Raw genomic sequence first — 22822 nt, 5'->3', positions numbered from 1 at the left:
GAGCTCTAAAGGCAAAGTTGCTGTTAACGGTGTGATGGGTCCCAGCCTCATACCAGTTGTGGTCTTTTTGTTTTCATCCATGTGTTTGCCATGGTGCAAGGCATTTGCAATAGACCAAGGATTCATCTGTCATAAGCAAGGGAGATTGTTAGTTGCTATCAGCACTTCTGGCTTGTTGATAGGTTAAGTAATGCAATGCAGAACAATATTTCAAGTCTTTCTGGAGGTTCCACCATGCTGAGGCTTCATTTGTTAGGTAAACCAAACCCATAGGAACTTTTCCTTATATTCTAGATGGAAAATCTTCAAGGCCTTCAGCTTGAAGCATTCCAAAGCGTAACTATGAAAGTTCATACTTACCCTTCAGCTGGCATCACCTGACTACAGCATTCCAGAAAATGCATGCATTTTCAGGCTTAGGAGTTTATGTGCAATAAACAAAATGCATAATTTCACGGAACTGTTATTTTAGGATTTTCTAATACTGAAACATGCTTACCCATATGATGCAGCAGTTACCTTGATAGATTCCAGTTCACCAAAGCACAGACCTGAAGTTTTGAGGGTGCTGAGGCACTGGCACTGGTTGCCCAGAGAAGCTGCAGCTGCCCCTCTCAGGCAGTGTTCAAGGCCAGGCTGAAGGGGGATTGGAGCAACCTGGTCTGTTGGAAGGTGTCCATGCCCCTGGCAGGGGGTTAGAACTGAATGATCTTCAAGGTTCCTTCCAACCCAAACCATTCTATCATTCTATAGTAACTAACTTGTTCTGAGAAGCTTCCAAATGTAGCTGAGAACATCATGCCACACTGAATTAAAGGAAGGCTTTGTGCCTACTCATTCTCAAATCTCAAAGATTTGTCTCTGGAATTTTGGTGGTGTGTGATATACTGAAGCAGTGGAGAAGGCATGGTGCTTTTCTGGGCTACTGGCTGTGTGCTGGATCCTTTGAGTTCATTTTACGCTATTTTTTTCATTCTGAATCACCAGTCTTGGTTTAGCCATATCGCTTAATTGGACTGAAAGAAACAGATATTATTAGCTTAGCATGGGGCTTTTCTAGCTTTGCTACAGAGGAGTAGCTACAGGAATGGGATGGAAATTTCCTCCTCATTTCTCTTCTAAATGTGTGGCCCGAAGTTGGCAGGTGAATTGGGTGAACATTACCTACTGTTTGTTTTAAAGAGATCTGACAGACACCCATTTAGTAGTTCTTAATAATCTGAGTTGCTTAGTTGAAGCTGAAAGTTGATTTTTGTTGAGATCTTTTCCCGTTTCTCTCTCTTCCAGAAACTGATCAAACACCCACCTTTGTCTGAATCTGAAATGTGCCACTTCTTTTTTTATGATATGTATAGTGAAATAAGTAATGAACCAGGAAATGTCTGACTGGTTTTAGCTATCTAAAGAATTACATGTAAGAATGACAAACCTTTTTAAAGTATTGTTTGCCTGACAAGAGGAAATGCCTGCACGTTCCGTGCTGAAGCCAGGTGTGTGGTTTGGATGAAGATGTTACTACAGAAAAATGTAAGTACAAAATCCTGTGCAGGAACAGCAGTTTCCTGTGGTTGGGAAACTGCTCTAAGGCAATTTTCCATTAAGCAGCATTTCTGCTTTTTTGAGAGGTTCATTAAATTCTACCCACTGTTGGGAAACAGCCTAAACTCAGGTAGCTACCAGCCTCTGTAAAGGATGCCTGTGGGTGAACAGGTAAATGCAACTATCCCATCTTCATTCATAGCAGAGGCTTAGGGGAATGTTTTTACTTTCCTAGATCCATCTTTAAGGGAAAAACAGAAGAAAAATAAATATATATGACAGATTTTTTTTTTCCTATTAAAAAAACAAAAACAAAAACCAAAACCCACCCCCCAACAAACCTTTGGATAGATCAGTGGATTCACCTTTCAGAATTTGGGACAGATGCTTTTCCAAAGGTATTCCCGTGCCCTCCTGCTTAACCTTGCTGCAGAGATCACCAGACCCACCAGCTTTGCTCAATGCTTTCCAAGTACAACTGACTTCCTTATGAACCTTGAAATGGATTTGAAGTGAAGTAATGAAACATGAGTTTGACATGCCACAGTTTGGGAACCAGTGGTCAAGCCAAAATTCATCCTTAAGACAGATTTCTCTTCCTGCCTCCCACAGCTTGTCTCTGATAAGATCTCAAAAATACCCTAGAAGTAACTTGGTTTTCCTCACACAGTTGAAGGATTACAGTAATGATGGGGAAAAAGTTTGTTTTTTTTTTTTAGAAGGAAAGACTTAAACTCCAGTCTGCTGCTACGTTGATGAAGAGGAAGAAATTTTCCAACCCTAGGTTACTTACTCTTAGCTTCCAAAGTGTCACTGCTTGTGTATAGCAGGGCTATGTTGTTAATCATGGAATGGTTAGGGTTGGAAAGGACCTTAAGGTCGTCTAATTACAACACCTCTGACATGGGCAGGGACACCTCACACTAAACCATGTTACCCATGGCTCTGTCCAGCCTCCCCTTGAACACTGCCAGGGATGGAGCATTCACAACTTCCTTGGGCAACCCATTCCAGTGCCTCACCACCCTCACAGTGAAGAACTTCTTCCTTATATTTGACCTGAACTTCCCCTGTTTAAGTTTTAACCCATTACCCCTTGTCCTATCACTACAGTCCCTAATGAAGAGTCCCTCCCCAGCATTCCTATAGGCCCCCTTCAGATACTGGAAGGATGCTATGAGGTCTCCACGCAGCCTTCTCTTCTCCAGACTGATGAGCCCCAACTTTCTCAGCCTGTCTTTATACGGGAGGTGCTCCAGGCCCCCTGCTCATCCTCATGGCCCTCCTCTGGACTTGTTCCAACAGTTACGTGTCCTTTTGATGTTGAGAACACCAGAACTGCACACAGTACTCCAAGTTGGATCTCACAGGACCAGAGCAGAGGGGCAGGATCGCCTCCTTAAATGTGTGCACAGGTACATGTCTTGTCATCCTTGCCTATGACTGCAACAAGCTCTGTAGAGTGGATTTCAGGACCCCTGAAACAAGTTTCAGCACATATAGATTCCTTTAGTGAAAGGGTAGTGAATCATTCAACCTTACAAGTATTTGTTGTGTGGCAATGCAATAAACTTGATTAAAGAAAGAACACCCCACCCCCCCACCCCCTAGCAACCTACTGCAGGAGAGACTAAAATGGATGATGGATGGAAATGAAATCGGGGTCAATATTGGTTTTATCACCTGGATTAGTCAATGATAGTGGTCAAGCTGGTGAAGAAGGGCTGTCTTGAGAGGGATCAACTCTAGGAGTTATAAGGAATGTTGAGAGTAATAGGCTGCTAGATAAAACCAGGTGGAGAAAATGTGCAAGAGAAGAGGGGGAAATTGAAAATGCTTCATCAGGGTGGGAAGCCTGTAATGGTACTAACAGATTAAATGAGCCTTTGATAGAGTGTCATCAAGCAGAGGGAGGTGATGGCTCTGCAGAGCATGCAGTGGTGCCTGTAGGAAGTGATGCACGGCACACAGGGTTACACGTGCAGCAGGAAGCAATGAACTAAGCCTAAGCAGATGTGAGGGGCACTGGAAATGCAGAGGCAAGAGAATGCTTTGTGTTCAGAGGGATGTGCTGCAGGTCTCCAGGGCTCCATCTGCCCTTGAGTGGCGATGTGCATGGAGGAAGAAATATGTTAGCATGTTTGGGGAGCTAAGACCAGGAAAGGAAATCTCTGTAAACCTGGAGGCGGGTGAGGAGTCAGCACTGGGACAGGCTCCAAAGGAGTAGTGCCTCTGTCACTGCTGGAAGATTCGCTGGACCCAAGTGTTGGCAAGAGGGAAGAAGCAGGTCTTGTGGAAGACCTAATAAATGTGTATGTGTGTGTTTTGGCCCCAGGACATGTTATGTGCTAAGTAGCTCCTGCATAGCTTTGCTCATGGATGCTGTTCAGAAAAAGCTGTGTGCATTCCTGCTCAGTGAGGCTTGAAAAGGCAGTGGATTTTGTTTGCATGTGTTGGGCAGGAGGGGATTCTGCAAAGGAAAAAGCTGCCTTTGACAGCGATGGATAGAGATTGTTTTGTTTTCAAATAGCTATCTGTGGGTGTCACGAGTTGCATTGCTGGTGTGAAACTTCACTGACTTTTACCAGCTCAGATGAAAAATGTGCTTTCACAGGGCTTATTGTGTTCCTTGTTTGCACTGATGTGGCATTTGCCAATCAAGGTGATGTGAAGTGATCTTCTAAACACCAGGTAGTAGCCATTACTGTGTGCACTACTTTGTGTGCCAGTTGCATAATGCCATGACTGTTACTGTGAGCTGGTTCTAGAAGGGTTAAGCAGCTCTCATGTTCAGGATTTCCAGAGCCTGCTTTAGGGGGCAACTTTTTTGTTTTATGTGGATGATAATAATAATATACTCCTCTGAATAATTTGCACAATTAACAAGCCACAATTTATTTTGCTCCCTTCCTCTTCCTTCTTCAAAGCTGTAGGATGTCCTCTTGTATGCCTATCCATGTCTATACAGAGCTTCTGTATGTGAGAGTTTGGGCTCCACAGCATAGGCTGCCACCCTCAAAGAGGTTAGTTTCCAAGTGGTCAAAAGACTTTGTTCTTAGTGGGTGACAGCCCAGCTCTCCACACTGCTGACAAGGGTGGTGCTTGCTCTGCTCATCCATGATGCTCATGAAGGAAGCTGTTGACCCACCCTTGCAAGTGTTCAAGCTTTTATTTTCCAGCTCAGAAGTGAAGTAATACTGCCAGCACCTTCTCTACAGAGTAGAGAGAAAGAGCTGTTATCTCATTAGAATTGGGAGTTCTGAAGCACAAAGAGTCAATCATCCTTTCCTTTTAAAGTAACCATTAGGCTTTGCTCTTTGTCTGACAACAACATAGAAAGTAGCAACCTAACACAGGTTTCAAAAATTACCAATCCTTTCCTTGTTTCTGTTCAGGACACTCATCAATGGCTGGGTCAGCTGCATTTCAAATCTTCAGGAGTTTGGTACTCATTTAGGGGTCCCATTCAAAGTGCTGATATTCTCCAGGGTTCATTTTGTGTTGCAACCCCAGTTTGGTGACCATCAGTGAGGAGTGAAGGGCAGAGAGTTTGGAATGAGCATCCTCAGGGAAATCAAGTTACCAAGCAGCACTTTCAGCAGTAAGTCCTAGTCACAGCCTTGAACCATCCGTTGAACTGTGTTCTTGTTAGTCCTGGTTTTGCCTCATTTTATCAAGACTGGTGCAACAAAGGGGTGTTTCACTCTTGCAGTGAAATTCCTGTTCATGCTTTCTCTTCCTACCCTGTGAGTAACAGTCCCTGGAGTAGCCTGAGCCTTTCCCTTGGGGGGGATCCAGACTCTGCACCTGCGGATCCCTGTCCTTCAGGATCCTCCTTTGATCTTTCAAGACCTGCTTGGAAGCACGAAGTGGAAGAAACGTGTTCTGTCTTCTGCTGAACTGTTGCCAGAACCACTGATGTTAAAGTCTGAATGCAGGTCTTGCGCCTTGCTGGGAGTAGTTTATTTGACATCTGTTCTTTATCTTTCTTGAGCTCCCCCTCTGGGTAGCTACATGGGCTGTGTCTCCCCAGTGCTGTGCGTTACGGAAAATAGGTAGAGAACCTGCTACTTGGTGTGCAAAGTGTGTAACTCATGCCAGTCTCCCCTTCACGTGTGAGGGAGTCTCCTTGTGCTCCCCAGCCAGCTCTTTGTCTTTACCCAATGGGTGTTTCATCAGCTGTAGAAAACTCTAGTGCATTCAATCAGCAGAGATTTTGACCATGGTCTTCATGCCAGGGTTTGATGCAGCTTTTTTGGCCTCTGTAAAGGTTTGGAGAGGATATTAATTTCCTGACTTTATCTTTTCTGGGAAGCCAATATTAGGGGGAGGGGGGAGGAGAAGAGGCAGAAACAGAAGCGGCTTGCAGTAGCCTGCATTAGCCTGCTGAGGAGATGCCTGAATCACGTTGTTTCTTTTTATGCTCAGGTATCATTCATTGTCGTAGATGAAGTGACAAGTTTATGGATAGCTGATGGCAAACCATCATCTGTCTGAGTGAAGGAAGGGATTGGAACTAGTGCTGTAATGCGAAACGCTGCTCAAAGATCCTGCTGTGGGAGCCTAGGAGCACACAGTTGAAGGAGCGAAGAGTTATGGCACAGGGTGATTGTGGTGTCAATCTTCACCCCAAGAACTCCCCACTGAGTCTGCACACTTGTCAGCTCGCCTCTGCTCACCAGGGCAGGGTTTGTACTGTCTTTGCCTAATGCTGTCTGTTGAGTGGCATGAGAATAGGTGACAGACCTTTTAACTGTTGCTGCAGCCTCAGACTCTAATGTCTTGTTTGAGCAGTAACTGTCCTATGCAGTGTTGAATCCACATGAAAGGACACAGCTGATCCTTGTGTGACAGCTCTTAAGGCTCTCCAGCATCCAGCGGGGTGATCCCAAAGCCCAAATTTCCAGGTAAACAGCCCAGTTGCCCCTGAAAGCTACTATAATGCACTTAAAAAGTGGATTAGAGAGGTAGACACCCTGATGCTTTGCCCCATCTTTCTTAATTTCTCCCATTCTTTACTTTGGGTTTGTTTTTTGCACATCTTTCTCCATCCACAGTCTTGCAACTCCTTGTACATGTGGATTTTAAGGCTGCGCTGCATAATAATGTTTCTCCCAGAGGTAGCTGAACTATTCTCTTTGGCTGCCTTTCAAGCAGTGATTATTTTGGGGGCAAACAATAATAATAATGGCAATTATTAATGAATTTGGTTGTCTTTATTTTAGTATCACAGTTTCAGCTTTTGCACCCAAGTGCGAGAACGGGGACGGGAAACGGGTGTCCCGCTCCCGACGGACCCCGCAGCCCTGGAAAGGGCGGGGCTTCAGGGTCCGTCGAGGGCGGGGAAGAAGCGCGGGTGCAGCCGTGATTGGCTGTCCGTGCCTTGATTGACGGCGGCGGCACACACACACCTCCCCCCCGCCCGCCCCTCACCTTGGCGGCGGGGCCGCTGGCGCCGCGCAGTGCCCGCATCCCGGGCAGCCGTGCTGCCTGCTCCGCCGCTATGGTCCGCGGGGCCGGCCCGCTCCGCTGCTTGCTGCTGTTGCTGCTACTTCTGCCTCCCGCGGGGGCAGGCGGAGGGGGAATCGCCTTAACGGTGCGGGAACCGGAGACGGCGGAGGAGCTGCTGGAGTACCGCGACCCTTGTAAAGCCGGTAGGGGAGCGGGCGGGCTGCAACTCCGGGAGAAGTTTGCAAGCGCGGCGGAGGTGCACAGGTGTCCCGGCGAAGCGCTCCATCGGTGTCCCGGTGTCGCCCGCTGGGACCAGCCCAGGGCTCACTTGGACGCGGCGGGAGCCCCACGGCCGGGAGCTGCCTCGGCATCCCGCTGCCTTCCCAAACCCCACCGGGGACCCGGCGAGAACCCTGCTGCTCCCAGTCCCACCGGTCGCCGCTTCTTGATTGTCCCTTTCCCCGTTACCTGCTGGCTGTAGCCCCGGGCAGGAGGGTACGTCTGGGGCTTCTTAAGCTCCCCCACTTGTTACCACCCCTCCTCCACGGATCTCCTGTGCAAAGCCAGGAAAGAGCCCAGCAGTCCTTCGCGTTTTACTGTTGGGGGTTCTCTCCTCCCCACCTCCCTAAGCTTTTTCTGTGCGTTTTGGCACCCCGCTGGCCCGGGATCGGTCCGACCCGATGCCGCGGTGGGTGCCTCGGCGAGGCAGAAGCCGGCCGCGCTGAGCGACCAGCCCCGGCACCAGCCGAGCCGCCGGTGTATCCGGATACTTTCTGTTGCCCGTGTACAAGTTACCGCATCCTCTCCAGGAAGCCTCCAGCTGCTCCCTCCATCCCTTTTTCAGAGTTCTTCGTTCCCGTGTTAGACTGCGCTCAGTTGTTTACGAGCTCTCTGTAACCTTTTTAAACCTTTGGATTTATCCAAGAGCTTCTGTCACCTCTACTGTCTTAATTTGAAGGGAATATGATCCCAGGTTTTCTTTTTGGAAGCTGGGCAGTACTTTCTCTTGATGTGACTGTTACTCCTTCTGGTTCCAGATATCAGCAAACGTGGTCTTGTGAATTGCTTCTTTGCTGGCAAATTTGCAATCAATACCTTGTTAATTTTATTCTATTTACAGGTAATGTGTGCAGTCCTGTTTTCTTAATGTAGGAATCAAAAAAAGGAAGGAGTTTCTTTGTATGTGGTGTTCTTGGTCTTTTGAGTTGGGGCTCTGCCTCCTGAAGGCTCTTCTGGCTGTTCCTCAGTGTCCCTTGGTGATAGCTGCCCCTGTTATCAGCTCTCTCCTGACTGTTTTTAGGGGACTCATAGCCGTATCTGCTCAAGAAGATTTGCTCTGTCATGGCAACATCTATTGGAGCCCCTCTGTCTTGTATAGGACATTGTTTCACTGGCCTTGCATGCAGGCTGTGATGTGAGTGGTGGATTTTATTCAACTTGGTCCTCTCCACAGAGTATTTTTTGCACAAAGCTTTCCCTTGATCAGTAATTTGTGGTTTAATATATGGGGCATGGGGGGGTGTTATTAGTTCTTTTTAATAAATATGGGAATTAGCCCACCCAGACATACTTTGCTGTGTTTGTGGCTGCTTCTAAATGGTAATTACTTCATGTCTCTCTCTTTCCAGTGAAACTAGTTATTAGTGGTAAGGGTGATGGTTCAGAGCTGGAGACCTGCAGGGGCAGCGCTTTGGCCTTCCTATCTGAAAATGTATTATCCTTGATTGCTCCTCAGAAGTATGGCATCACCTCCGGTGTGCCCCACTTGCACTCGGGGCTGTTTGGTATTAGTGTCAGGTCAAGTACATGGAGGATGAGAAATGCTTGTTTAAGCACCAGAGAGAGAACGTTTACTTTATTTGACTCACCTACATCAGATAGGGAACCTGTGTTAGAAAGGGAAAAAAGAAGTATTTCCCTAACCTGCCATTTACCTGCCTCTGCTGCAAGAGCCTTTGTTTTCTTTGCAGTACCCCCATTGTCCAGGCTCTCCACCTCTCGCTTCTGCACGTACACAGAAAAGAGCCTGGACAACAGCCTCCCTTCGTTGTACCTCCTCACCTTTTCTCCTGGTGGGCAGAAAAACCTTGTGTGTGTTATTCCAGTCAATTCAGTTCAGTCAGGATTGGTCGCAGAAATGATCTTTATATTCTGACTTCCCAGTGTTTGCCTCTAATACTTTTCCACTGTCTTCTTCAGGAGTGAATGAGACCTCTGGAGCTCACCTGGTCCTTTTCTGGAGCCTAGGGCCAGGCGGGTGTTCCTGGCAGTGCTGGCGCACATCTGCCTGTGGTGGCAGTGGCCAAGCAGCCTAGCCCAGCACTGCTTTGCTTTCCTGTTGTCTGACCTGAGGCTCCAGTGCTGCTGTTCAGAGAAAGTGGCTTTCTCACCAGCCTGTGTGTGTGTGGAGGGCAGCACGGTGCTTTCAGCTCTGCTGCAGTCTGTGTCACCGGTGAGCCCAGCCACTGGCTTTCTCAAGTTGCAGTCTTCTTTTCCATAGGAGAAACAGGCTCTCGCTCTTTCAGTGTGTCCTGACTGGCTGTGCTTCCTGGCCCTCTGATCCGGTTTCTCTCTATGTGAGCTTTAGCAACCCCTGAAGTGCAGAGCACTTGGGGAACAAGACACTGCTTACATGCTGTGTACCTACCTCTGTGCCTTGAATGGCTCCAGTTTCTAAAGTCAGCCCCAAAACAAAGCAGGCAGGACTTCTACCACAAGAACCCATGTTAGACCCTGCCTCTTCTCCCCCCCCGCCCCCCACCTTCCATTCACAACCTTCCTCTTCCAGTGCTAGACCATCCACAGAGCTAGGCAAGTGTTTGCTGCTGCAGATGCCATCCGAAGGGTTAGTTCAGCCAAGATTAATGACTGAAAAGGTCAGTTTCTGTGAGATGAGGTGAAGACAGAGTTGTCCATCCAAGACAGCCTCTGTCAGGGCTGTTCTCTAACGCCTGTATAGAAAGTCTATTGCGCTCTGTTCCTGATGTGCTGTAGCAGTGACAAGTCTTCTTAACCTCTTTGGCATTTCTACAGTGGTGGGACAGTGTCAGTGTTTGTCTAGAAGCACGACTGGCGGGAGGCAATGATTGCAGACCTACTGTGAAAAGCTCTGGTACCCTGCATATTCTTTAAGGGAATTTGTTTGATGGTCTGTGGAAACCGAGCTGGCACTGTGAGACTTTTGGTGATGTTTCCATTGCTCCTGTAGGCACAAGCTACTGTGCATGGTATTGTGGCTGCAGACTGTGTGCAGGCCTCAGCCCACTGTGAAGACAAACTGCTGCTCCACTTAGATGTTTTCCAAAGCTGTTAAAACTGTAGTGCTTTACTTCTTTCTTGCTTCAGGCTAATGGCTGTGACCCAGAGGCTGTGATGGATTTAGATCTGGCAGGTTACGAAGTAAAAGCTTGCCAGTTCCTCACCCCTGCAGCTCATGCCCTGAGGTTGAGTGCAGACTGTTGATGGTTGATCTGCTGGGCTGGAAGTGGAAAGCCTGGCACACGCTCCTGTCTGTTGCGTTAGCTAAGGGTATAATAATCTCCATCAGCAAGGCAGGATGGACAGCACAGGGCAGTAACCTCCCCAGTCACTGCAGCTACTGAGCTGCTAGTATAAATATGTGCCCAGTTACCAGGGCTTAGCTGATGGGCCAGAACTGCACTGGTGCTCAACCTCTTAACTCCAGGCATTCAGAATTTCTTTTTGCTAATCTGTGGCTGCTTTCCTGCCTTTTTTATAGGGTCAAAAGAGAGGGGGAAATGCTTGAATGGCTGATAAAGGGGCAGCTGAGGCAGAACTGTGCCGTTGGTCTGAGTTGCCAGGGAAGGTGACAGTGCTGACTCTGCTGGGTGGGTTTTGCTGAGTGTTGCAGCAGGTCACTGGAGCTTTTCAAAGGGAATGGTACAAAGGTTCCTGCCCAGATCTGCGGTGTTATAGATAGAAAAATGCCATAAGCCTGGCATGTGCTTCAGATAGATCTGCTGCTCAGAGGGTCCAGCTAAGGATACTCAGGTCAGGGTGCAGGTTGGAGTGAAGCTGCCTGACAGGCAGCATGAGGAACTATGGATTCCTCATTAAAAAAAGAAGAACATCCTTCTGGGTCTCCTCAGGCAAACTGGAACCAAAGGAATTAAATAGACTGTAATTTGTTCTGGTAGTTATTTTGGTGCAAGCTTATATGAACTTTAGTTTGAGGTGAACAGCAGAATCACTGAGGTTCAAAGTGATCGCTGGAGATGCTATAGTTCAGCTACAGTCATCAAAGGGAGGTAGAAGACATAAATAGGAAAGAGTAGTCAGTAACTCGCTCCATGAATGTTTACAGGCTTGATGACCCCTTCCCCCCCCAGTGGCAAGCCTGTGATGGGGCTCTTTTCCACTTCCTAAAATCAGCAGGTGAGAAGAAAAAGCTGCTGTTTAGTCTCAGCATCTCGGTTCCTGGGTACTCTGGCCTCTAGTATGGCGCCTCCTGCCCTTTGTGACATGGAGGTGCAGTGTTGCTTCCCAAAAACCTGGCATTTCCCTCAGTAGCTCAACTTCCAGGATGGGGTCCATTGACAGAGTTCGGTGTCGGAGTCCCCTGTTTCTGTCTGCTCTGGCTTAAGTCTTCTGTCACTTGTCCTGTCTGACTGAGCCTGGACACGGGCCAACCTGCAAGTCTTGACTCTCACGCCAAAGAGGCAATGTGGTGATTCTCTGTGCAGACGTGTGCGTTAGAAGGCAGGCGGATCTGCCTGCCTAGCCATGCACTCCTGCAGCAGAGGCCAAAATGGTCTAGGGCTCCTGCTGCCTGCGTGTGCCTCAAGTACCGTTCAGGAGGGTTGGTGTTGCTGAGGAGAGCCACGCAGGGGAAGAATTGCATGTGGGTTCAAAAGAGCCTTGCAAACACATTCAGCTTCTTTACATGAGACTTCAGTCAGAGACATGGTTTGTGCTCTGGGCTGTTGCTCGCAGGGCTTTGGCAGGTAGCACCTAGAAAGTGAGTTAGTTCCGATGGATTTTGTGGAGTGCTTGGAATGTGAGCTTGGGAGGGGAAGAACCAAGGCAGGAGGTGTGAGAGGACACCGTTAGGGAACAGAGCAGTAATCCTTGTTGCTTTGTCACCAGAAAAGTTGTTAGATTTCATTTGGGTTGTGGGGCAAACATCTGAAGTTGTGTGCAGACATTCCTGTGGGTAGCTGAGGAGCTTACCGCTAGGAACTGAAAGCCCTGAGTGGGTAAACAAATGAGAAAGGGGAGGGAGGATCAGTACAGTCCAGGTCGCTTGAGCATTGCTCGAGTTTGGACTGGGATGCAGATGCTGTTTGCTCTGTGGGAAGCACAGATCCATCATGGCAGCAGGGCAAACTGAAAGCCCTTTGCAGGCTGCACTGTGGATCCAGCACTCTCAGCTCTTGATGAGGGTCTTCCTGCAGTTTCACAAGTTGTTCTGCTTGGTTTGGCAATGGCAGGAGCATTAGCAGAGTGTATGCAAACCTGCCCTTTGCTTGGGGATCCCACAATGCTGTGGAGGAATCTCATTCACATCTCATGCACTTTCCATAAAGCTTCAGAGCCTCTGAGCTGGTGTGGAAAGCCTAAGGGAGCTGCAGTGCACCTGTGGTGAAGGTACCAGTGCCTCTGCTGTGGGGCTTTGAGTTGTGGAGGATGGTGGTGGGAGCCACCAGCGTACCCAAGGGCAGTCAGTATGGTGTAGCAGTGCTGGGAGCTGAATCCCAGTCTCCTGACATCAGAAGACATGTGTGCTTCCAGAAAAGAAAGCTTCCTTCCTCCTGTCTTTGCGACTAATACTTACATGTGTGCTTGGAGGGAAGAGTCTGGGACATAACCCAGTCTGTGGATTCCTCGATGCTGATGCAAGCATTTACAGAGGAAGGAGAAAACTCTCACCAGCAATCATTCCCATAACGTTTTTTTCCCTCTAGGCTGTGGGAAGGGTTAAATGCTCAAGGAGGAAGTTGAGCCTTTTTGGGTGGTCTGGGAAAGAATGAGAGAACAGGCTGTTCAGTCTTTAATTTACCTGCTTTAGGGAGGTGACAGCAGTTACAGGGTGGAAAACAGGTGGGTGAGGACTGCTGGAAACGCTGTCTTTATACACATTCAGTGCGGCAGCCTTTTGCTGTTTGTGAAGCTGTGTTTTGCACTGAGGTAGAGCTGCAGCAGAAGCTTCCTCCTCAAAGGGAAGGTTTAAGGTGGCTTTTATTATAATCCTAGTCAAGCACAAGTTAGTGGCTGTGGCTTAAAGGGAAAATAGCTACTAATCAGTTTTTTGCAGCTGAGATTCCCAGGTAGAGAAGCCATTGGCCTGGTGAATTGGAAAGCAAAACTGGGAAAAGCAGCCCTTGAGATCCAGGTCTGAAGTCCTTCCAGTGTTCAGCTTCTACTTGGGATCTGACAAAAACATGCATGATCTGTGACACTTCTTGTGGTGTGTTGGATCTACTTGTCGTGCGTGAGATGTAATGCTCAGTGTTACACCTACACCTTGGGGTTTAGCAATGGACAGGACAAGGGATGGGCAAGTTTAGGACAGGGGGATCTCTTTTCCTTAAAAAGGTGGTGGGGTGGGGAAGAGGTGTTTGGAATTGTCCTGGATAGTTCTCCACAACATTTTTGTAGAGCCTTTATTGAACCGTGTAGTGTGGGTGCGGTTCACAGGTGCATCCCATGGTCCATAGCCTGCTCAGGTTTGATCAGTGAAGACTGCGCCTTTCTCAGGTGTTTTGTAGTGTAAGATTAACAAGTCACAGAGCCCTGGACAAAGGCATTTAGAAACCATGCTGCAGGCCTCCGAGGCTTCAAAAGTCCACAAAACTTAGGATTTTGGTTTGAGGCACTTTCCACTTCTGTAATTATTTTCTACTTTTGCAGTTGTGCTTGGAGTTTTTATTCTCTTCCTATCCTAACCTCCTGTGTAGTGTGCCTATGCCTTGCTGGATGGCTAATGCAAGAACTAGCTGCATTTTATTGGTAAGCCAGCTCTTTCTCAGTGCTCAAACTGTGCTCGTGGATGCTTCCCAGGTGAGGGGCTGCTGCCCCAGGCCGGGGAGGAGCTGTTGACTACAGCTACTCGCTGCAGCATGTTCAGGCTCACACATTTGTACTTGGGAAATGCAGGTGCCGTGTGCCTGACACACTGGATTTTCTAGCCTCCGTTCTCTAATATATCCATTTTCTTTTCTTTCACACTGGCTTTGCTGCAGAGACTCTTGTGCTCTCTGCCTGATTCCCCCATGTTTCCTGCAGACCCATTTCAGAAGTTACCCATCTCCCTTTTCCTGGAGCTTTCTCCAGTCCCTGCCTGAGGGATTGCTCAAATCCTTCTCTGCTTTCTGCCTTGGGTGTTCTGTGATGCTTTCTCCCCCGGGCTGTGGGGTACCCCATCTCCTCTCCCACCCCAGCAGTAATTCATGCTGCTCTCCCAGTGATCAGTAGGATCTTCCATCCTTGCTCACCTAACAGCAGCCTTTTGCTATGGTATGCATTTACTTGCTGTGTTGCACTTGATGAACCAGTTCTGTTCAATGGGCTGTAATCGGTGGGCTGCTGTGCCCATCTCATCTTTCCTTCCAGAAACCAAAGGGGAATGGTGAGGCTGGGTTCTGTGAGTCAGTCCAGAGCTGTCTGTGCCAAGGAGGTGGTGCTGGGACTGGGAAGAACACTGACCTGACAGGTCGGTATCCTTTGTGGAGATTTGCAGCCCTGGAAGAAAGGAGGCACTTCTGACACTGAATGACCTGGTTGTCCTGGATCACGAGTATTGCAGGTGTGAACCTGCATCAGCACTGCTTTCAGCTAGTGCTGAAACGTGCTTTTGTTGATCAGAAGGGATGGATGATTGAAGGGATGGACTGTTGTTTCAATACAGCTACTAGGTTTTCTGGTTTGTTTTTTGTTGGGTTTTTTTTCCCTTCCTTTGTTTCAGCTGAGCTCCCAGAAATGCTGATCTCCAAGGGCGCCTGTACTTTGATGTTCAGATCCACTCTAGCACTTCCTGTGAACAGGAAGGTTTCCTGTCAATAGAAACTGCTTGAATGTGCAAGAAAGCCGTTGATTAAAGAACTCTCAATGATTGATTGCTCTTTCTTGGCCAGTTTGTGTCAGCCCAGCTTGGAATGAGAGCAGTCTTAAACTGCGTGTTGAGAAGGAAGCCCACGCGAAACCTCAGCCACCCGTAAATCACCCTCTGGTTTGACTGATACAAATTGTCAGAGACCTGCAGCTGCTGCCAGTCCATGAATCAGCTTCACTTTAGACCCGAACAGAAATTCACATCCTCTCATGTAATTTTGTATTCCTGCAAATGTCAGCACCCCAGCAAAAAGCATCTGTTTAACCTCCCCATCCACAAACACCAGAGCTGTTTGCAGAGCAAACGCTGCCACAGTGTTCCAAGACAGGAGTTCAAGTCTGCCGAGCATTTTATCTCCTCCTGTTGAGAGATAATGTTGGGGTATGGTTGTGTCCCTTTGTCTCCTTATTAGAATCTTGTTGATACAGTCCTGGAGAGTGCTGAGAATTACCTTTCTCCACTTCTCATGTCATAACTGTGGGTGTTGCCAGTCTCCCACGCCTCGTCAGCGCAACTTCCAACTTCGGTAGCATTGCCTGTGAATAGCGTTTTATCAGAAGCGCTTTCATTTTGCTCAGACCTTTGGCAAAATTAGCTGGTTTCATTGGTGCTTTGGGTGCTGAGTTTCAGGTGAGACCTGATGGGGGTTGTTCATTCATTTCAGAAAGCAAAGTTTGGCAGACAGAGATTTATTTACCCCGCCTCCCGTTAGCAGTGGCTATACCTGTCAGAAAGGCCAGGGGCACATGTCTGTTGTGGAAGCAGAGCTCTGTCTGTGCCGATGTATATGTTGGCAAAAGGTATTGGTTCAGTGAGGCACCAGTTTTGCTTGAATATTCTCCAGATATAAAATTACTTAAATGCACTGAATTTTCAAATCCAGTGCATTTCATTTTACAAATTTGCAAACTTCCTTTTTGCAGAAATTCCAGCACTAGCTCTGCTTTGGAGCTTGTGATACAGGTCCTTGGGCATGAAGGTAGACTTGAATGATATGACATGGAACTACCTCTGTTTTGAACAGGTATCCTGTACAGTAAGTCTATTTTGACTCTGCATCAAATATCGGCAACAAAAAGGCTTTTGGCTGTGTTACCTGTGTCTCTATTGCAGAGGTTGGGTAGTGGGTAGCAAACAAGGCAAACGCTGCAGGACAAGCTTGGGCAGCTGCATGGCAGAGGTGTTTGAGCTGTACTGGAGTCAAGAGGCCTCAGATTAGAGAGCAGCAGTTGGTAAATGATTACGGCAGGCAGTGGGGGAACCTAATATAGTGACCTACAATTTTGGTGGCCTTGAAAAGGATGGCAATCATGCACCTGCATTTCCTCTATTGAGTATCTTAGGCTAAAGTAAAGCATTTCTAGGGTAGCCTACTGCCAGTAGCTCAAGCTAGATGTAGGGAGGGGAGTGATAAAACAGCAAGGGTCTGTGCTTCTTTTATGGAGTCTGCCAGCAGGGCTCCAATCAGAAGGAACTGCAGTTCAAAGTTACATGCACCTGTCTTTGGATGTGTTTGATACTACAGAGGTCTAGTTCAAGCTTCTGTGGCCACCAGATCTTGTGCCCTGTCATTGTCCAGATGCTTCTCTGTTGCATTGTCTGCTTCCTGTGTGTTCCTGACAAGAGCAAGGCACAGCTCTTTACCTAAAAGTGAGTTTTGAGAAGTTTGTCCACAGGGCCAAGATCTTTCTGAGTTACTTGCCCAGTGTGACCCCTGGTACAGTCTGCTTTTTGTGATTCTATGGCAGTGGCTCAGAGACCCACAGACCATTTTGTTTTGTCTATGCTGGCTTTGCTGACCTGGGAAGGCTGAGATGCTCTGATTGTTGGGGCTGACCCTTTGGGGTTGGGGGGCTGGGGTGGCCTGTTGGACTGTTCTTGCCCTGGAAGAGAAGCCTGTTATTTGCTGTGCTGTTGACATTGCAAGTGTATGTTGCTCAGTGACGCTCTGAGCTGCAGCTGGCCAGTGTATCAAGCTGCTGATGTGTTGTGCAGTTGACCGCTGCCTGGATTTGATCTCTAACCTTTGATTGTTCTTGAAAGCATGTTCTAGGGATTGCATTCCCACCCACACTGCTCCTGTGACCCCTTCCATTTCCTGGGTGTCTAAGTACAGAACAGAAAAGATTCATTAACCTGGCAAGTAACCTCTTTTTATGGGGGAAGTGATTTTCTGTCACGCTCTGTTAGATCCTATTGATTTCTGGTTTTCTCCTCTTTGGCCTCTTCTGCCATATATTCTCTTCTTTGTCATGCTTCAGTAGGAAGGTGATATGTGATATGCTGGAGGGGTGTTTTTTTGCTGTTTCCTGGGCAGAGAGCTGGGATCTCCCAAGGCCATTGCTCAAGTGCCCAAGTCTGCCTTTTCTTGGAAAGCTTTGTTGTCAAGGTGAACTGCTGGTTAGGAGTGGGATGTTGACATCAGGAGTAAAACCTCCGGGCTGCTCTCTTTTTTCCTAGATGTTGAGAAGAGCATTTTCTGTCCTTTTTGCCTATTGTACAACCCCTCATCTCCTGGCAGAGGTGTGACGCATTTGCCATGGGGTTTGCAAGCATGCGTGAAATGGAGACCCTCAAACTGTCAAGTGTGCCTGCTCTTTTTGTCCTCCCAAGCTGTGTTGGTGTCTGGGTCCTGCTGCTTTTGCAGTGCCTGTGTCTCTCATAGCTGCACCTCTGCTCGGTGTGAAATGGAAGGAGCTGCCAGGTTTGCGCTGTAGTAGTGGCTTGTCATTACGGAGGTATATTGTGGCAATTGGTGGGGAGGAACAGGCATGTCCTTAGGGCTGGGTGGGAGGCCATGGGGATGTCCCCTGTTTTAGGAGGAATAGGACATTCTGTGCAAAATTCCACACAGGGAATGGGGACCACATTTTCTTCCCCACAAGTTCCTTTCCTCCTGTGCACATTTGTGTATTCCTCCCGCTAGACAGTCATTTTTATGCTAAAGCAGCGTTTGCAAAGATCAAATATGAAGGTAAATGCTAAATACATACTCTGTGAGCAGGATACCTCAGTTTTGAGAAGGCCGTTGCTGTTTACTAGTGTATTTGATTTTTAGACAGAGCCCGTCTGTGATTCTAGGCAGATATTTCACTAGTTGGAGGAACAGTTTTCCTTCCAAAAGTACACTTTGACTGTATTACTCTCTCAACTTTCATGACTCTTGTGAATCCCTCCTCTTTATGCATGAATATTCTGTGGTAGTCCTGCGTAAAAAGTATTGCAATTGAAGGGTCGAAGACTTAAAACCTAGGTGGGCATTGTTGTTTCTTTTAGACTTTTGTATTGTTAGAGGATGGTGTATTCTGGAGAAACAGCTGGCCTTTGCACTGCCTGTCCTACTGATGCCCAGGTTCAGCTGATCTGAGCGAGAAGCTCTGCCCAAAAGGAGAAATAAAGCTCGCTGTGGCCACGTTTGTCATCTAGGTTGTCCTAAGGAAAGATGTGTGAAGAAAAGATCCTGCTAATCTGCAAATCTTAAGCTGCACTTTCCCTAAGATGGGCAATTAAACCCTGAGGCATCAGTGAAGGGGTACAAGCTCTGTTTGCAGACCAGCCAGACTGATCTACACTGATGTGAAGAGCTGTGCTTCTAGCTCTTAACAAAACAGGGCCTGGCTTTTTGAAGGGTTGGTTTCATGGTTTGCTGCCTTAAACTGGAGAAGGGGGAAAAGCTAATGGGAAGGTTTTGTAGGAAAAGAGAGGGTAGGTAGTCTAGTGAGTGGAATACACCAGAGAACTCCTTAAGACCTTATTGTATAACAGTCTTTGCTTTTAATTGTGAGTGGGGAAACAAACCAACAAGTTCAGGAGTCTTAAAATGTATTCAATTTAGCATTAAAAGTTGTTTTCTTCATATTGCTTTTGAGGCTTTGAACTTTCAGTGTTGCTTTTTGTTTGTGTCTTTTTAAACAAACAAACAAAGCCAAACCAAAAAGTTTTTGCATGTCCTTCATTAACTCCAAAGCCTCTTCACATACCCTGGGAGGGGTCAGGGATCTGTACGAGTTGGAGTGGAAACGCTGGAAACAGCACAGCAAAACCAGGAAAGCTGGCATTGTTGCTGTGAGCAGAACACATGATCAAAGGAGCAGCTGGATGTGGGGCTGCCTCAGGAGGCTTGGGACTCTTTAGTTTGCTATTCAGTGTGAATGCAGAACTGGAGCTTGGTGACTGCTCCCTGCAGGACTGTTTTCAGAATGACAAAGTGCCCTTTCAGTCACTATGAAGGCTCAAGGCATTCTGTTTAGTCATAGAATCATAGACTAGTTAGGGTTGGAAAGGACCTTAAGATCATCAAGTTCCAACCCCCCTGCCATGGGCAGGGACACCTCACACTAAACCATATCACCCAAGGCCTCGTCCAACCTGGCCTTGAACACTGCCAGGGATGGAGCATTCACAACCTCCCTGGGCAACCCATTCCAGTGCCTCACCACCCTAACAGGAAAGAATTTCCTCCTTATATCCAATCTAAACTTCCCCTGTTTAAGTTTTAACCCATTACCCCTTGTCCTATCACTACAGTCCCTAATGAAGAGTCCATCCCCAGCATCCCTGTAGGCCCCCTTCAGATACTGGAAGGCTGCTATGAGGTCTCCACGCAGCCTTCTCTTCTCCAGGCTGAACAGCCCAAACTTTCTCAGCCGATCTTCATACAGGAGGTGCTCCAGTCCCCTGATCATCCTTGTGGCCCTCCTCTGGACTTGTTCCAAAAATTCCATGCCCTTTTTATGCTGAGGACACCAGAACTGTACACAGTACTCCAAGTGAGGTCTCACGAGAGCAGAGTAGAGGGGCAGGATCACTTCCTTCGACCTGCTGGTCACACTCCTTTTGATGCAGCCCAGGATACGGTTGGCTTTCTGGGCTGTAAGCGCACACTGCTGGCTCATGTTCATTTTCTCATCAACCAGCACCCCCAAGTCCTTCTCCGCAGGGCTTTTCTGAATCTATTCTCTAGTCGTGTGCAGGTCTTCCTCACAGGTAAGGAGCAGACCTCTCCTCTGCTCCATGGTGCTGCTGTGTGATGCACACAGCTGCTGCTTCCTCGAGGGCCAGCCTGAGGATGCTGTGCTCCTCTGGAGAAACTCTGGAATGAGTCATGTCCTGGAGGGACCGGAGGTGATGGATAGGTTTGTGTTGCAGATGGTGCCTCTTCTGCTGCAGGTGGGGAGGCAGAGGATGATGATAGACCAGCAGTGCTGTGCATGCTGGGGCTCTTGTTACTCATTACAAAAACCTACCAACAGCCTCTGTCACACTGTCGCACTGGTGTTGCCTCCGTCCCCCTGCCTTGCCTTGAATTTTGCTAACATGCATGAATGCAGAGTCCTGAAATTCAGGTTCATGGTTCCAAAGTTCATGGTCTTGAGAATAAACAAAAAACTATTGTGGTGGCTGAGAGCTGGGTACCCCATTAACCCAGAATCATGAATATTTATCATGCTGGATTACAAAAGAACATAGAGACTATATTGTATTTCCTATAACTTTATTTCCATGGCATCTTTTCTTGGCGGGTCACTTAAATGTAAGCTTTGCTTATTTAGTTGCACACTTTAAGCCGATTAACTTTTTACTAATAAAATGTGTGTTGACTCCCTTTGTCCTGGCTCCTGTTTGTTTGTACCTACACTCCTGTGACAAAGAGTCACAGAGAACTGCTTTAAGCTCTGGGTAAATCCTGCTGCTGGAAGCTTTGAATGAGCTGAATGTGTCTGGGGTGATTTCAGCCTTGCATTTTCTCTCTCTCCCTCTTGCTGCCTGGAAGTTGGTCAATGCAAAACAAGCTCTTTGGAACACCCCCTTCATTTCTGAAACTGTTCATAGTGCTTAGGGGTTGGGCAGGAATGATCCAACCTCTTATTGTCACTCCCTGAGCTGGCTCAGAGTAAAACTGCAAGTGGAGGAAATGGAGAAGATTTCCAGCCATGAACACTGGTCTGTGGCTCTGCATGTTCAGCAGTTTCCCAGGTGGTAACCGCATCGTTCCTTTCCTGCTTACATACCTTGGTCAACAATACCGCATGTTTTATTGTGACTTCTCTCTAGGAACATCCCAGAGAGATGATTACATCCTGCTGGTTTAGTAAAGGCCCTCTAGAAAAATTATTCTTTTCCACCAAAAACGGTCCAGAACAGAAATTTAAAGTTAGTTGGGACCCTAAAAAGATGGCTGAGGACTTGGAAAATACTTTCTAAAAGCCTTTTATAAATCCATTCCTTTGTATTTGGAGCTTTGCTAAAGCTAAAACGATCCCTTGGAAATGTTCTGTTAGTACTTAAGAATGGCTGGTCTGCCTCAAAACAAACTCAGTAGTCTGTTTCCATTGGGCAAATGCCAAGGGAGGTGTAGAAAAGCAGGGTAAAACAGAGCCAAAAGTCAAAAAATTCTCCCTGACTGTGGCAGGCTCACAATCCCTCAGCCATAGATGGCCAATTGTCTTTAACAATCTTGGATAGCTTTGTCTTTTGTCTGCTTTCTTTTTGGACCTGAATAAGCTTTTAGCATCCTTAGCCTTCTGGGATAAGAAGTGCCAGAGCTTAGCTACAACATCACTTCTCTCTTTTCTTATCCACTTGTGAGTTGGTACATCAGGTGTTGCAGAGGTTTAGTGAAGTGTTGCCTACCAGTTTCCATTCTTGTCTCCTTTTAGGTCAAAGCTTTCCACGTGGAACACAGATGGTTTTAATAGCAAAAATTACTCATGCTTTGCTATTGCGAGAAAATCCTTTCTTTAAGAACTCTGACATCATACTGGCTGGGGGAGGGAAATGTTGAGGACAATAGCAGCCATGATCCACACCTTGTAGAAATTGCTTAGTGGCTCTCTGGAGCATCTTTTGCAGGTGGATCACTCGGGTTTGAAGTACAACTTTGAATGGGCCCATTCATTTACTTGCAGTAGAGAAAGGAGGTACATGCCATTGGTCACCCATCGCCTGTCCTTCTCTTGCTCTCTGACCCATCATGCCACATTCTCTCACTGGTTTGTAACCTTTCCTGTGGAGTCAGAACTGCTGAGGAGACAAAACCAGCCTTAGCATGTGAAGCCATCACCCGCCATGGCAATACTGGTTTCCCATCTGACAATACTCAGTTCCTGTGTGACAGCTGTGCAATGTCCTGCACTAGGAACACCTTTAACGTAAAGGGACACTGAACTGTACTCATCCTACCTAACCAGCATTAAATACAAACAAAGGATAAATCTCTGTGCTGGATGCAAGCTGCTTCTTTGTGGTGCTGATGGTATCTCTTTTTGTTGCATCAGTTCCTACTAGGGACACAAGAAATTTAGGGCTCTTGCTGCTCCCAATTTCCTCCTGCTGAGCGGTTGACATGTTTATGTGATCTATTTGTCAGCATTGTAGTTCAACAGTCTCCATCATACCGATGTAGCTCCAGAGTGGAGTGTACATTGCATGACTGTTGAGTGTGGGGTGTTTGAATGTGTATAAAGAAGGCTGATGTGGGGCAGTAAGGTCCCAATAAATGAATGAAACATGGACATAAGCTACTTGTATAGTTGATTATGGAGAACCAATTGTCTTGTGTTGGTTGCTTTGTTTGAGGAATGGTATGTTGGGAACTAAGTTATGTTTTTACATTTATTACATTGCTAAAGTTCCTCAGACTCCTAGATCTTGGTAATAACTCTTTCCAGCAGTGGATTTGCCTGCTCTCAGCTCTTCAGTATTTGATGGTGGGGGATTTCTGTCCTCTCTTGCAGGTGCATGGAGAGCGGATGAAGGTTT

The 22822-nt window shown here is 47.3% G+C and overlaps 1 protein-coding gene across 6 annotated transcripts in view; it reads left to right on the top strand.

Annotated features, from left to right (window-relative positions):
- The first annotated feature begins 6949 nt into the window (after positions 1 to 6949).
- Positions 6950 to 22822, top strand: part of TLL2 (tolloid like 2) — a 508271-nt gene continuing 492398 nt past the window's right edge. For 3 of the 6 annotated variants that reach the window (XM_061358696.1, XM_061358697.1, XM_061358698.1), the window contains exon 1: positions 6950 to 7193. In XM_061358696.1, the coding sequence (XP_061214680.1) occupies positions 7043 to 7193 (151 nt within the window). In that variant the 5' untranslated portion in view covers positions 6950 to 7042. The remainder of the gene's footprint in view (positions 7194 to 22822) is intronic. The other 3 variants (XR_009726296.1, XM_061358699.1, XM_061358695.1) reach the window with 1 other exon arrangement.

Source organism: Neopsephotus bourkii, unplaced genomic scaffold, assembly GCF_033783945.1.
Source record: "Neopsephotus bourkii isolate Nb327-2 ecotype Australia unplaced genomic scaffold, CSIRO-AGI_Nbou_v1 NB_951, whole genome shotgun sequence".
NCBI classification, from domain to species: domain Eukaryota; kingdom Metazoa; phylum Chordata; class Aves; order Psittaciformes; family Psittacidae; genus Neopsephotus; species Neopsephotus bourkii.
This window is presented reverse-complemented; position numbering and strand designations above follow the sequence as displayed.